The 13,937-nt window shown below is 40.2% G+C and overlaps 1 protein-coding gene across 6 annotated transcripts in view; it reads right to left on the minus strand.

Annotated features, from left to right (window-relative positions):
• patj (PATJ crumbs cell polarity complex component) overlaps positions 1–13,937 on the minus strand; it is a 316,611-nt gene that overhangs the window by 43,964 nt on the left and 258,710 nt on the right. For all 6 annotated transcript variants that reach the window (XM_073063053.1, XM_073063055.1, XM_073063054.1 and 3 more), the window contains 2 exons: positions 12,120–12,313; positions 2,159–2,306 (listed from right to left, as the gene is read on the minus strand). In XM_073063053.1, the coding sequence (XP_072919154.1) occupies positions 2,159–2,306; positions 12,120–12,313 (342 nt within the window). The remainder of the gene's footprint in view (positions 1–2,158; positions 2,307–12,119; positions 12,314–13,937) is intronic.

Genomic DNA, 13,937 nt, shown 5'->3' on the forward strand with positions numbered 1-13,937 from the left:
AGACTGCTACAGAATTTCTAATAACTTGGATTTTGCAAAGAATGCTGATAAACTGGCACCAAATACTTCTTTCCATGGACTTGTGATATAATTACCTGTTATAGGGGGCTGGGTCCTTTGTCAAAAAACCTAGCAACAGGAAATATCTTTAAACAAACTCAAGAATGTTTACTGAGAGACACAGGAAGGTTAAATTGGGGTGAGTAGCAAATGTTTTCTTAGGGCCTGTCTCTGCCCACTGATGAAGGCCACCGATCCGTAACATTAGCTGGGTCTGTCTCCGCAGAGTTTTGCCTGATCTGCTAAATGTTTCCAGCACTTCCTGTTTTTATTTTGAGCGTGCTAGATATTTGTAGTCAGAGATTGTTTTGGTCATGGTTCTTTATTATAAAATTCAGTAGCAAATGAGGCCCAACATTTCTGACAGTAATCAAGTGATGTTATATTTATTCACTGATGAAAATTTATCACCCAGAAACCAAGGAATGAGCTTGATGATTGTTGTTTCTAAGGGTGGCTTTACTTACAGATTTATTTTAAATACTTGTATTTTGGTCTCCATTATAAAAGACACTAACTCAGCTGTGCTATAAAAGTGAATCAGGTTTATTTGCATTTTCAGGTATATAGGCTAGCCTCACTGAGCATCCTAGGCATCCAGCTCTGCTGGCATAAACCCCATTCCATGACTGAAGTATCCACTCTCACATATATTCCAGTATTCTTCAAGATATTTCACCCCAAGCCACCTGCTACTTCCAAATGCCATTCCATAGACATAGAAAAGTAAAGCACAGAAACAGGCCCTTTGACCCATCTGCTTCATGCCAAACCATTTAAACTGCCTACTCCCATTGACCTGCACCTGGACTATAGCCATCCATACCCCAACCATCCATGCACCAAACCAAACTTCTCTTAAACTTTGAAATCCAGCTTTCATGTACTACTTTTGCTGGCAGCTCATTCCAGACTCTCACGATCCTCTGAGTGAAGAAGTTTCCCCTCAACTTTTCATCTTTCACCTTTAACCATTGCCCTCTGGTTGTAGTCCCACCCAATCTCAATGGAAAAAGTTTGTTTGCATTTACCCTACATTGTTTATTTGTTATGTGCTGCGTTGTATGACTTGACTGATTATGGCCTTTTTATGACCATAATTGTTCTTGGCAAAATTTTTGACAGAAGCGGTTGGTCATTGCCTTCTTCTGGGCAGCATCTTTACAAGATGGGTGAACCCAGCCGTTATCAATACTCTTCAGAGATTGTATACCTGGTGTCAGTGATCACATAACCAGGACTTGGGATATGCACCAGTTGCCCATACGATCATCCACCAACTGTTCTCATGGCTTCATGTGACCCTGCTGAGTGGTGCCACACCTTGCCCAAGGGTGACCTGCAGACTAGCGAAGGGAAGGAGCACTTTGTACCTCTCAAAAGTTCATTTTTTAAGGCCTCCCACTTACCAAGTACACCTTTGTCAGAAAACAGCCTATCCCGATCCACACTTGCCATATCCTTTCTGATATCATCAAAATTGGCCTTTCACCAAATTAGAATTTCAACCTGCAGACCTCTTTTTCTGTATTTACTTTGAAGCTTCTGGCATTATGATCATTAGATACAAAGTGTTTCCCTGCACAAACTTCTGTCACCTACCCTGTCTTATTCCCTAATAACAGATAAAGTATCTCCCACTTTCATGTTGGGATGTCTTTCCTGAATTTTCCTGAACATATTTGACAAACTCTATCCCATCTAGTCCTTGTACAGTATGGGAGTCTCAGTCAATATGTGGAAAATTTAAATCACCTACTATAACAACATTATAGTTCTTGCAAATATGCGATCTCTCTATGAATTTGTTCCTCTAAATCCCACGGACTATAATATAGCCCCATTAGCGTGGTCATACCACTCTTATTCCTCAGTTCCACCCGTAACATTAATATTCTAACTGACAATATTACTTAAAAACCTCCATGACAAAGGAATAATTCAATATCAGTTTACATCTGAAAATTGCTAGGACAATCACTCCCTCGTTACATTGGATGAAACTGCTGCAACTCTCCCATTCACTGACATTCTGGCACCTTTTGACGTGGCCTTGAATTTCTAATTGCTGGTGTTTGTGTGGTTACTCCAGGTTTACCTTTAGTATTGTTGCCACAGTCTCTTGTGAAGCACTTCGCATATCCTCTCCATTTACTGACAAGATCTGGTCACCATGCATAAGCCTTCCATCGAGTTCAGCAGCCCCACCTTTAACAATGTCTGAGATAAATACCCCAGCTCCAATCCTGTCAAAATATTTACAAACAGTTCAACTATTCAATTGATTTAATTCATCTAAAATACACACAAAGTCTTTACATTTGAGGTATAAATTTAGTTATCCTTTGCACTGAGAAAACAATTGAAATTACAATTTCATACAAATGAGTTGCCATGAAGCTGAATGACCAGAAAATGATGCATATATACTTCTAATGTGTATCTTGAGAGGCCAAAGCTCTGTATTAAGACGTAGAATGCTATCCTTGAGCGTATAGCTGCCTCTGCATTTCACAGAAATCGTGCTTTTTATTTTCTTTTAAAATTTACAATTGTCATTATGTGGGATATAATTACAACAGGAGGTAGAAAGGGCATGTAAAAAGGGCAATATTATGACGGTCCTGAGGGATTTCAATTTGCAGTTAGATTGGGAAAATCAAGTTGGTACTGGATTCCAAGAGTGGGAATTCGTAGATTGCCGAGTTGATGGCTTTCTCGATAAAATCCATACTATAGTTTGAGACAGAGAAGATAAAGTCGGATGTATCATTACTACAGTGGATAGTGGGAATTACACTGGCACGAGAGAGGAGCTGGACAAAGTTGGTTGGAACGGGACACTAGCAGGAGTGTCAGCAGAAAGCAATGGCTGGTGTCTCAGGGTATGATTTGGAAGGCGCAGGACAGATACATCCCAATGATGAAGAAATATTCTAAAGGGAGAATGAGGCAACAGTGGTTGATAAGGGAAGTCAAAGACAGGATAAAAGCAAAAGAGAAGTCATATAATATAGCAAAAATTGGTGGAAAAGTAGAGGATTGGGAAGCTTTTAAAAACCAACAGAAGGCAAATAAAAATGCCACAAGGAGAGAAAAGATGAAATATAATGGTAAGCTAGCAAATAAAAAAGGATATCAAAAGTTTCTTTCTGAAATATAAAGAGTAAAAGAGAAGTGGGAGTGGATATTGGACCTCTGGAAAATGATGCTGGAGAGGTATTAATGGGGGACAAATAAACGGCAGACAAACTTAATAAGTATTTTGCATCAGCCAGCAATGTGGAAGACACTAGCAGTAAACCAGAAATTATAGAGAGTGAGGGGGCAGTAATGAGTGTAGTTGCTATTACTAAGGAGAAAGTGTTGGGAAGCTGCAAAGTCTGAAGGCAGGTAAGTCAGTCAGACCGGATAAGCTACACCCCATGATTCTAAAAGAGGTAGCTGAAGAGATTGTGAAAGCTTTAGTAATGATCTTTCAAGAATAACTAGATTCTTGATTGGTTCTGGAGGACAGTATTGGCTATGATCTTTCAAGAATCACTTGATTCTGTCATGGTCCAGAGGACTGGAAGATTGCAAATATCATTCCACTCTTTAAGAAGGGAGGAAGGCAGAAGAAAGGAAACTATAGGCCAGTTCACCTAACTTCAGTGGTTGGGAAAGTGTTGGAGTCTATTATTAAGAATGAAGCTTCCAGGTACTTGGAGACTAATGATAAAATAAGTCAAAGTCAGCATGGTTTCTGTGAAGGAAAATCTTACCTGACAAATCTGTTAAGAGTTCTTCAAGGAAGTAACAAGCAGGGTAGACAAAGGAGAAGCAGTGGATATCATTTACTTCAATTTTCAGAAAGCACTTGATAAGGTGTCATGGACAGCGGAATGGCTGAGAGGCAGGGAGTGGGAATAAAAGGGGCCATTTCTGCTTGGCTGCTGGTGATTAGTGGTGTTCCTCAGGGGTTAGTATTGGGACCACTATTCACATTGTTTGTAGATGATTTAGATAATGGAATTGATGCCTTTGCAGCAAAGTTTGTGGATGATATGAAGATAGGTGGAGGGGTAGGTAGTGATGAGGAAGCAATGCAATTGTAGAAGGACTTAGAAAAATTGGGCGAATGGGCAAAAAAGTGGCAGATGGAATACAGTGTTGGGAAATGTATGACAGTGCATTTTGGTAAAAGGAACAATACCACAGACTATCATCTAAATGGGGAGAAGGTTCAAACATCAGAGGTGCAAAGGGACTTAGTCCTCGTGCAAGACTCCCATAAGGTTAATTCACAGGTTGAGTCTGTGGTAAAGAAGGCAAATGCAATGTTGGCATTTATTTCAAGGGGAATAGAATATAAAAGCAAGGAGATAATGCTGAGCTTTAATAAGACACTAGTCAGGCCACACTTAGATTATTGTCAACAGTTTTGGACCCCATATCTCAGAAAGGATTTGTTGTCATTAGAGAGAGGCCAGAGGAGGTTCATGAGGATAATTCTGGGTATGAATTAAATATGAGGAACGTTTGGCAGCTCCGGGCCAGTACTCACTGGAATTTAGAAGAATGCGGGGGGATCTCATTGAAACCTACCGAATGTTGAAAGGACTAGATAGGTTGAATGTAGAGAGGATGTTTCCTATGGTGGGGATATCCAGAACTAGAGGGCACAGCTTCAAGATTGAGGGGCCAACCTTTAGAACAGAGGTAAGCAGGAATTTTGTTAGCCAGAGAGTAGTAAATCTGTGAAATGCTTTGCCACAGGCTGTGGAAGTCCATGCATATATTTAAAGACTCGATGGGCTGAATTGCCTAATTCTGTCCCTATGTCTTATGGTCTTATGGACTAGAAAACTGCAAATAGCACTTTACTCTTTAAGAAGGGAGGAATGCAGAAGAAAGGAAATTATAGGCCAGTTAGCCAGATTTCAATGGTTGGGAAGATGTTGGACTCCATTATTAAGGATGAGTTTTCAGGGTACAGGTTTCAGAAGGATTTAGCCAGATTGGGAAATTGGACAAAGAAGAGGCAGATAGAATACAGTGTACTTTGGTAGAAGGAATAAAGGCAAGTTCACAGCATCTACCGACTCACCTTTGTCAATCCTGCATGTTACTTTTTCAAAGAATTTCAACAGATTTGTCAGGCAAGATTTTCTTTTGAGGAAACCCTACTGACTACAGCCTAATCTACTGTGCGCCTCCAAGTACCCCAAAACCACTTCCTTAACAATTGACTTCAACATCTTCCCAACCACAGAGTTGAGACTAACTGGCCTATAATTTCCTTTCTTCTATCTCTCTCCCTTCTTGAAGAGTGGAGTGACATTTACAATTTTCCAGTCTTTCAGAACTTCCAGTGATCTAGCGATTCTTCAATGATCATTACTAAAGCCTTCACAATCCCTTCAGCCATCTCTTTCAGAACCCTGGTATGTACACCATCCAGTCCTGGCGACTTATCTATCTTCAGACTTTTCAGTTTCTGAAGGATCTTCTCCCTAGTAACGGTAACTTCACACACTTCTGACCCTTGACACTCTGGAACTTCCCCCACACTGCTTGTGTCTTCCATAGTGAAGACTGGCGTAAAATACTTATTCAGTTCATCTGCCTTTTCCTGTCCCCCATTATAACGTCTCCAGCATCGTTTTCCACTCTCGCCTCTCTTTTACTCTTCATGTATCTGAAGAAACTTTTGGTGTCCTCTTTAAAATTATTGGCTAGTTTACTTTCAAATTCCATTTTTACCTTCTTAATGACTTTTTAAATTTCTGTTGGTATTTAAAAGCTTCCAAATCCTCTAAATTCCCAATAATTTTTTTGCTCTATTATATGCCCTCTCTTTGGCTTTGACTCCTCTTGTTAGCCACAGTTATGTCATCTTGCCTTCTTCCTCTTTGAGAGATTTATACCCCATGGGCTTCTAAATTGCTTCTAGAAATTCCAGCCATTGCTGCTCTGCCATCATCCCTGCCGGTGTTCTTTTTCAGTCAGTTCTGGTCAACTACTCTCTCATGCCACTGTAATTCTCCTTACTCCACTGTAATACTGATACATCTGATTTTATCTTCTCCTCCTAAAGTTTCAGGGTAAATTGAATTGAATTGAACTGACTTTATTACTAACATTTTTCATATACATGAAGAGTAAAAATCTTTATGTTACATCTCCGTCTAAATGTACAATGTGCAATTTATAGTATTTATAATAAATAGTCTGTACAACAGTATAGAAAATATAACATAGAAGTACAGTTGTGTCAGCATGAGTTAAGCTATCTGATGGCCTGGTGGAAGAAGCTATCCTGGAGCCTGTTGGTTTTGCTGGTGTACTGTTTCCTGGATGGTAGAAGCTGGAACAGTTTGTGGTTGGGGTGACTCAGGTCCCCAGTGATCATTCAGGCCCTTTTTACACATCTGTCTTTGTAAATTCGATCATATTATGATCACTTGCCCCTAAGGATTCTTTACCTTAAGCCCTCTTACCAATTTTGGTTCATTGCATAGCAGCCAATGCAGAAGATCCCTTAGTGGGCTCAACCACAAGCTGCTCTAAAAAGCCATCACGTAGGCATTCTAGAAATTGTCCCTCTTGTTAACCAGCACCAACCTGATTTTCCCAATCTACCTGCATATTGAAATCCCCCATGATCATTGTAACATTGCACTTATGACATACATTTTCTTTCTATATCCCATTGTAGTTTGTAGACCACATCCTTACTACTGTTTGGGGGTCTGTATACAACTCCCATCAGGGTCTTTTTACCCTTGCAATTCCTTAGCTCTGTCCATAATGATTCAACACCCTCCCACCTTATGTCACCTCTTTCTAATGATTTGATTTAATTTTTTTACTAACAGCCACCTCTGCCTTCCTGCCTGTTCTCTTGATACAATTATATTCTTGGACATTAAGCTCTGAGCTATAATCTTCTTTCAGTCATGATTCAGTAGTGCCTATAACATCATATATGCCAATTTGTGCTGCCAGTTCATCTACTTTATTCCATATACTGCGCACTTTCAAATATAACACCTTCAGTTCTGTAATTCACCCTTTACGATCTTGTCCGCCTTTTACATTGCAACTCATCTTGTTGACTGCAATTCTGCCTTATTCTCAGCCTCTCATTGCTAGGAGTCTCACTACACATTGCCCCTGCTTGTAAACCAACTACCTCAACTTCAGCACTATCAGTCTGGTTCCCATCCCCCTGCCAAATTAGTTTAAACCCTCCCCATGAACTCTAACCGACTTACCTGCAAGGATATTGGACCTCCTCGGGATCAGGTGTAATCCGTCCTTTTTGTACGTCATATATTCCGCAGAAGAGATCTCCAATGATCCACAAATCTGAACCCCTGCCATCTGCACCAGTTCCTCAGCCACGCATTCACCTGCCAAAGCATCCTATCCTTACCTTCACTGTCACATGGCACAGGCAACAATCCCAAGATTACTACCCCGGAGGTCCTGTTTTTCAGCTTCTACCTAGCTCCCTAAAATCTCACTTCAGGACCTCCTCACCTTGTCTTCCTATGTCATTGGTGCCAAAATGTACCAAGACTTCTGGCTACTCACCCTCGCCCTTGAGAATGCCATGGACCCAATCCGAGACATCCCCGATCCTAGCATCAGAGGCAACATACTATCCGGGTGGCTCTATCAACACACAGAATTTAGTCTCTTTTCCTCTAACTATGGAATCTCCTATCAACATTGCAGTCCTCTTCATCTCTCTGTTCTTCTGAGCCACAGCACCAAATTCAGGGCCACAGTCTAAGTCACTGTGGCTCCCACTGGTAGGTTGTACCTCTTAATAGTATCTGAAGTTGTATACTTACTATTGATGGGAATGGCCACAGGTATCCTCTGCCCTGGCTGTGCATTCCCCATCCTCTGTCACCCAGTTACCTGTCAATCTAGGAGTGACTGCCTCCCTGTAGTTCTATCACCTCCTCATTCTTCCGTCTGAGTCAAATACCATCAAGCTGCAGCTCCAGTTCCTTAATATGTTATCTCAGCATTTGCAGCTTAATGCACCTGGAGCAGATGGGTTTATCTGGGAGAGTGGAGTTCTCCCAGGCTTCCCACATCCCACACACAATGCAAAAAACTGCTCTTGCAGCCATTCCTAGCAATATTCCCCAAAAATCTTGGTTAATTTTTAACCTTCCCCCCCACCCCTTAATTCCACAATCAGCAGAAATAGTTTCTTTCAATCCAATCATCAGTCCCCTGAATATCTTGAAAACTTCAATCAAACTATCCCTTTAATCTCTACAGATTAGGTTTTATTCTTTGGAACTGTATAATTTCCCTCTTTATAATTTAATCCTTATAAGGCAAATAATATCCAGCTAAATCTTCAATGCACGTATTCTGAGGTCAAACTATCCTTCCTAAGGAACAGTGCTTAAGATAACTCAGAGGTTCCGTTTGTGATACATTCTCGTCCTACACGTACAGTGGTGGTCAGTAGTCTAATAGCTTTTTTGATTATTTTCACTAGCAGATTATCAACATAATTCATTAATGATCTTTTCTTAGGATCTTAAAATTTCTAGACCTTTGCTGCTTCTAGCTTCTCCATGTGGATGTCCTCATATTTGCTTACATGAAATCCATTTGTCACAGATTTACCTGATCACCTATTATATTTCTATATCACAATTCTTAATGATCCCACTCACAGCTTATAATTCTACTTATTTTTTGTCACTGGAAAACTCTGATAAATGACTTAGAGTCCTATAGCCTGAGTTAATAAGTACTGGGAATTGCAACGGTGCTAATGCAGGCATCCAACTTGTTTGTTAGGAGACGATATTTCAAAGAGGGACTGGGGACACAGCCTCAGGATCAGAATCTGAATCACTTTATTGCCAATATGTGAAATATACCAGAATTGATTGTGGTTCACTGCTAAGCATAAAACACAGGACAATACCATAACAGCCAGCACAAAAGGAACCAACCTTTTTACAAGATAATAGTGTAAACAGCCATGAACAATCAACAACTAGCAGAATGGTCACAGTCACAAATGTCAATAACCAAACTTAAATAAATGCAAACATATGAACAGATTCAATAGCTATCAACACAACAATGAGAAGAGGAAAGATTATTCAATGGATGTTGTTCCAGGGCAGTTAGGGCTTTACACCTGAGTGAGTTTTGTTGAGAAGCTGGATACCCATAGGAAAGAAGTTTCAGAGATGATGTGTAGTCCTGATGGGTGATGGACTTGTAGCATCTCCCTGATGGCAAATTGGGGAATTGGTGGCTGGCTGGATGGGTGGAGTCAGTAGTAACTTTTTCTGCTCTGGCAACGAACAGGTCTTATAATGTCAGCCCATGATCTTCTCCACTGAATGACAGCCAAAGATCTTCATTGAATGAACCACTCGAAACTGATTGGTGATGGAGGTGGCCACATCAGATGTTGGAGTCTATTATTAAGTATGAGGTTTCCGGGTACTAGTAGACTAATGATAAAATAAGTCGACGTCAGCGTGGTTTCTGTGAAGGGAAATCTTGTCTGACAAATCTGTTAGAATTCTTCGAGGAAGTAACAAGTACAATGGATAAAGGAGAGGCAGTGGATGTAATTTTCTTGGATTTTCAGAAGGCATTTGATAAGGTGCCTCTCATGAGGCTGCTTAACAAGATAAAATCCTATGGTGTTACAGAAAATATACTGGCATGGATAGAAGAATGGCTGACAGGCAGGAGGCAATGAGTGGGAATAAAAGGGTTTTTTTTTGGTTACCTGCCAGTGAATAGTGGTGTTCCTCAGGGGTCAGTATTGTGACCACTACTTTTCTCATTGTTTGTCTGTGATTTGGATAATGGAATTGATGGCTCTGTGGCAAAGTTTGCGGATGATACGAAGATAGGTAGAGTGGTAGGTAGTGCTGAGAAAGCAATGCAATTGTAGCAGGACTTAGATAAATTGGAAGAATGGGCAAAAAGTGGAGGATGAAATACAGTATCGGAAAATATATGATAATGCATTTTGGTAAAAGGAACAGTACCACAGACTATTATCTAAATGGGGAGAAAATTCAAACATCAGAGGTGCAGAGGGACTTAGAAGTCCTCATGCAAGATTCCCAGAAGGTTAATTCACAGGTTGAGATAATGCTGAAACTTCATAAGACACCAGTTAGACTCAATTGGACTACTGTCAACAGTTTTGAGCCCCATATCTCAGAAAGGATGTATTGTCATTAGAGAAGATTCATGAGGATAATTCTGGGTATGAATGAAATATGAGGAGCATTTGGCAGCTTCGGGCCAGTACTCACTGGAATTTAGAACAATGCTGGGGGATCTCATTGAAACCTACCGAATGTTGAAAGGACTAATTAGGGTGAATGTGGAGAGGATGATTCCTATGGTGGGGGTATCCAAAGCTAAAGGGCATAACCTCAAAATTGAGGGGCAACCTTTTAGAACAAAAGAAAGGAAGAATTTCTTTAGTCAAAAGGTGGTGAATCTGTAGAATGCTCTGTCACAGATTGCAGAGGGCAAGTCTGTGGGTATATTCAAAGCGGAAGTTGCTAGTATACTGACTTGTCAGGGCATCGAGCGATATAGTGAGAGGGCAAGTGTATGGGATTGAAGGGGATTTGGGATCAGCCATGATGAAATGGCGGAGTGGACTCAACGGGTCGAATGGCCTAATTCTGCTCCTGTCTCATGGTCTTCTGGCCTTAACACTCTCAATGATGGCTGAGTAAACATTCATCAGGATACGCCCTGAGATGCTAAGTTTCCTAAGCTAGCATAGGAAGAACAATCTCTGCTGTGTTTTCCTAGTGATGAATGTACCGTGCTTGTCCCACTTCAATGTACAGTAATGGCAGTCCCCAGGAATTTGAATGACTCAACCACTACACAGACTGACCATTAAGATCCAAGGGATCAGGTAAGGAGCTGTCAGATGCCAATCCTCATTTCCACTGTCTTGATAGCATTAAGCACTAAGTTGATACAAACATCCGTGCTACAAGACAATTTACCTCTCTTTGATAGCAGGTCACATCATTATTTGAAATGAGACGGACTACAGTCATGTCATCCGCAAACTTAAGGATGTTAATGGATTTGTCTCTGGAGATAGTCATTTGTAAAAGTGAGAACAGGAGGGGTGAAAGAACACAAAATACAAGGACATCCCTTTACAGCAGAGATGAGGAGCAATTTCTTTAACAGAGTGTAGTAAATCTGTGCAATTCATTGCCACAGATGGATATGGAGGCCAAATCCTTGGGTATATTTAAAGAGGATAAGTTCTTGATTAGCATGCGCAAAGATTACAGGGAGAAGGAAGGAGAATGGGGTTGAGAGGGATCATAAATCAGCCATGACTGAATGGTGGAGCAGACTCGATGACCCAACTCTGCTCCTATGTCTTATGGGCTTATCTCTACATCTGAATCTCAACCAAATATTATTTCTTTTTGCCTTCTGCTATTCACCCAGTCTCCTAAATTGTTCAGTAATTTTCATTCAATTCCATGTTACTGATGATTTCTTTTGAGGGCCTTTGTCAAATCTCATTTCATTGACCACATAAATATCAACCACAAAATTTCTGTGTTCACTACTAGTTACCATTCAATAATTCATTCAGATTTCTCACACATTATTAACTCTTTACAATGGTGAAATTATTCTGGATGTAGACAACCCTGCTTAAAAATTAATTTCATCTCTTTGGGGTGAAGTGAGTGGATACTTCTAGCCCTCATTGGACAGTACATGACATGTATGAATGAAGCTGATGAAGTGACACTTCTGCTCAGGTGGATCATGACTTTATGATAGTTGGTGATTCCACTTAATATTTCATTAAATAATGATAAAAATTATTTTGCTTTTTGTCAGATTATCTAGTGAGGGCTTCCTCAATGTTCCCATCTACACATGGTCCTGAAGAAGGTTATACAATTACTTACACTGTGATATTTATTTTCAGCACAGGATGTAATGGAGTAGATTCATTTAATATATTTTGAATAGGATGTGAAGGAACACAATCAGCCTACCGTTTTCCTACGATACTCAGGCCTAATCCTCTTCCAACTTTCTTCTGAAGATCCACAAGAAATATATCTAAGTTCTCCTCGTCTTTGTACTGTGCTTCATCCCTGAATACAGTAAGTCGCACCTTCTGTGGCGTCTGTCTCAAGGCTGTGATTGCTTCCTCGTGGGTTGCATTCCGTAAATCAATTCCATTTACCTGAAAGGAAGCAAAATGCAGTTTTATGTTCCTCGCTGAGCAAGATTTGAAAGGCAAACAAATTTATCAGTGCCTCACATTCAGTATAGCACATTTTTCTCTTTTAAAATCTTCCCCGATTTTTCTCCTCTCTATTCCCCTACTGCTGTTCCTCTGCTATTTCCTGGAACCAACCCCTCTCTTGTTCCTTTCTTCAATTTGTTATTTTTTTAATCCTTTTTAACTTTTTGTTCTCTAATTTTTATCTTACCCTGCATAAGCAACCCATTGTAGAAGTACAAACAATATAGGTGAAAAGCCTGAAATGAGAGTGATACACCATGAAACACAGGTTATGGAAAGGCAAACATTCGCCTGGATGGTGCTAATAGCAATCCAGCAGGTCTGCAGAGAGCTGTCAGGGTAAGACAGGAGCAGCTCGCTCCAGTCTTCACACCTTCATTCACACTACACATTGGGATTTGTAAAAATGCTCGAGGTCAGATGACCTTTTAGTCTGTCTCAATTTGAATGGACTTGCCTATCTTCACTTAAATGGGAAAATCACTGTTTATTTTTCATTATTTCAGTGTATATTTATGTTTCAATTAATTAGCAGCAGTTTCATGTATCATAAAGTACACTATTTTTTATTGAATTAATTAATTTTTTTAAATAATTGATAGAATTCTTCAGATCATCAAAAACACTTTAGTGAAACTGAAAATTCTTCAGTGCATTCCATGAGCAGGGCCATAGTTCCTGTGGCTTACTTAAGAGAAGTTTAAACACAAAACCATAAGATATGGGAGCAGAATTAGGTAATTTGACCCATCAAGTATGCTTCAAGTATGATCAAGTATTGATCATGGCTGATCAAATATTCCTCTCAGCCCCAATCTCCTGCATACCCCTTCATGCCCTGACCGATCAAGAATCTATCAACCTCTGCCTTAAATATACATTAAGACTTGGCTTCCACAGCCACCAGTGGCAAAGAATTTCAGATTCACCATTCTCTGGCTAAAGAAATTCTTCCTCATCTCTGTTCTAAAAGGACACCTCTCTATTCTGAGACTGTGTCCTCTGGTCTTAGACTCTCTCACCATAGGAAACATCCACTCCACATCAATTATCAAGACCTTTTACCATTTGATCAGTTTCAACGAGGTCACCCCTCATTCTTCTGAATTCTAGTGAATACAGGCCCAGAGCCATTAACAACTCTTCATATGACAAACTATTCAATCCTGGAATCATTTTTCGTGAACTTCCTTTGAACCCTCTCCAATGTCAGCACATCCTTTCTTAGATAAGGGGCTCAAAACTGCTGACAATACTCCAAGTGAGGCCTGACCAGTGCTTTATAAAGTCCCAACATTATATCCTTGCTTTTATATTTTAGTCCTCTTAAAATGAATGTTAACATTGCATTTGCCTTCCTCAAGACAGACTCACCTGCAAATTAACCTTCAGGGAATCCTGCACAGGAACTCCGAAGTCCCCTTTGTGCCTCAGTTTTTTTTGTATTTTCTCTCCAGTCAGAAAAGTCTACCCTTTCATTTCTTCTGTGAAAGTGCATGACCATGACACTGTATTCCATCTGCCATTTCTTTGCCCATTCTCCTAATCTGTCTAAGTCCTT

Source organism: Hemitrygon akajei, chromosome 12, assembly GCF_048418815.1.
Source record: "Hemitrygon akajei chromosome 12, sHemAka1.3, whole genome shotgun sequence".
Classification (NCBI taxonomy): Eukaryota; Metazoa; Chordata; class Chondrichthyes; order Myliobatiformes; family Dasyatidae; genus Hemitrygon; species Hemitrygon akajei.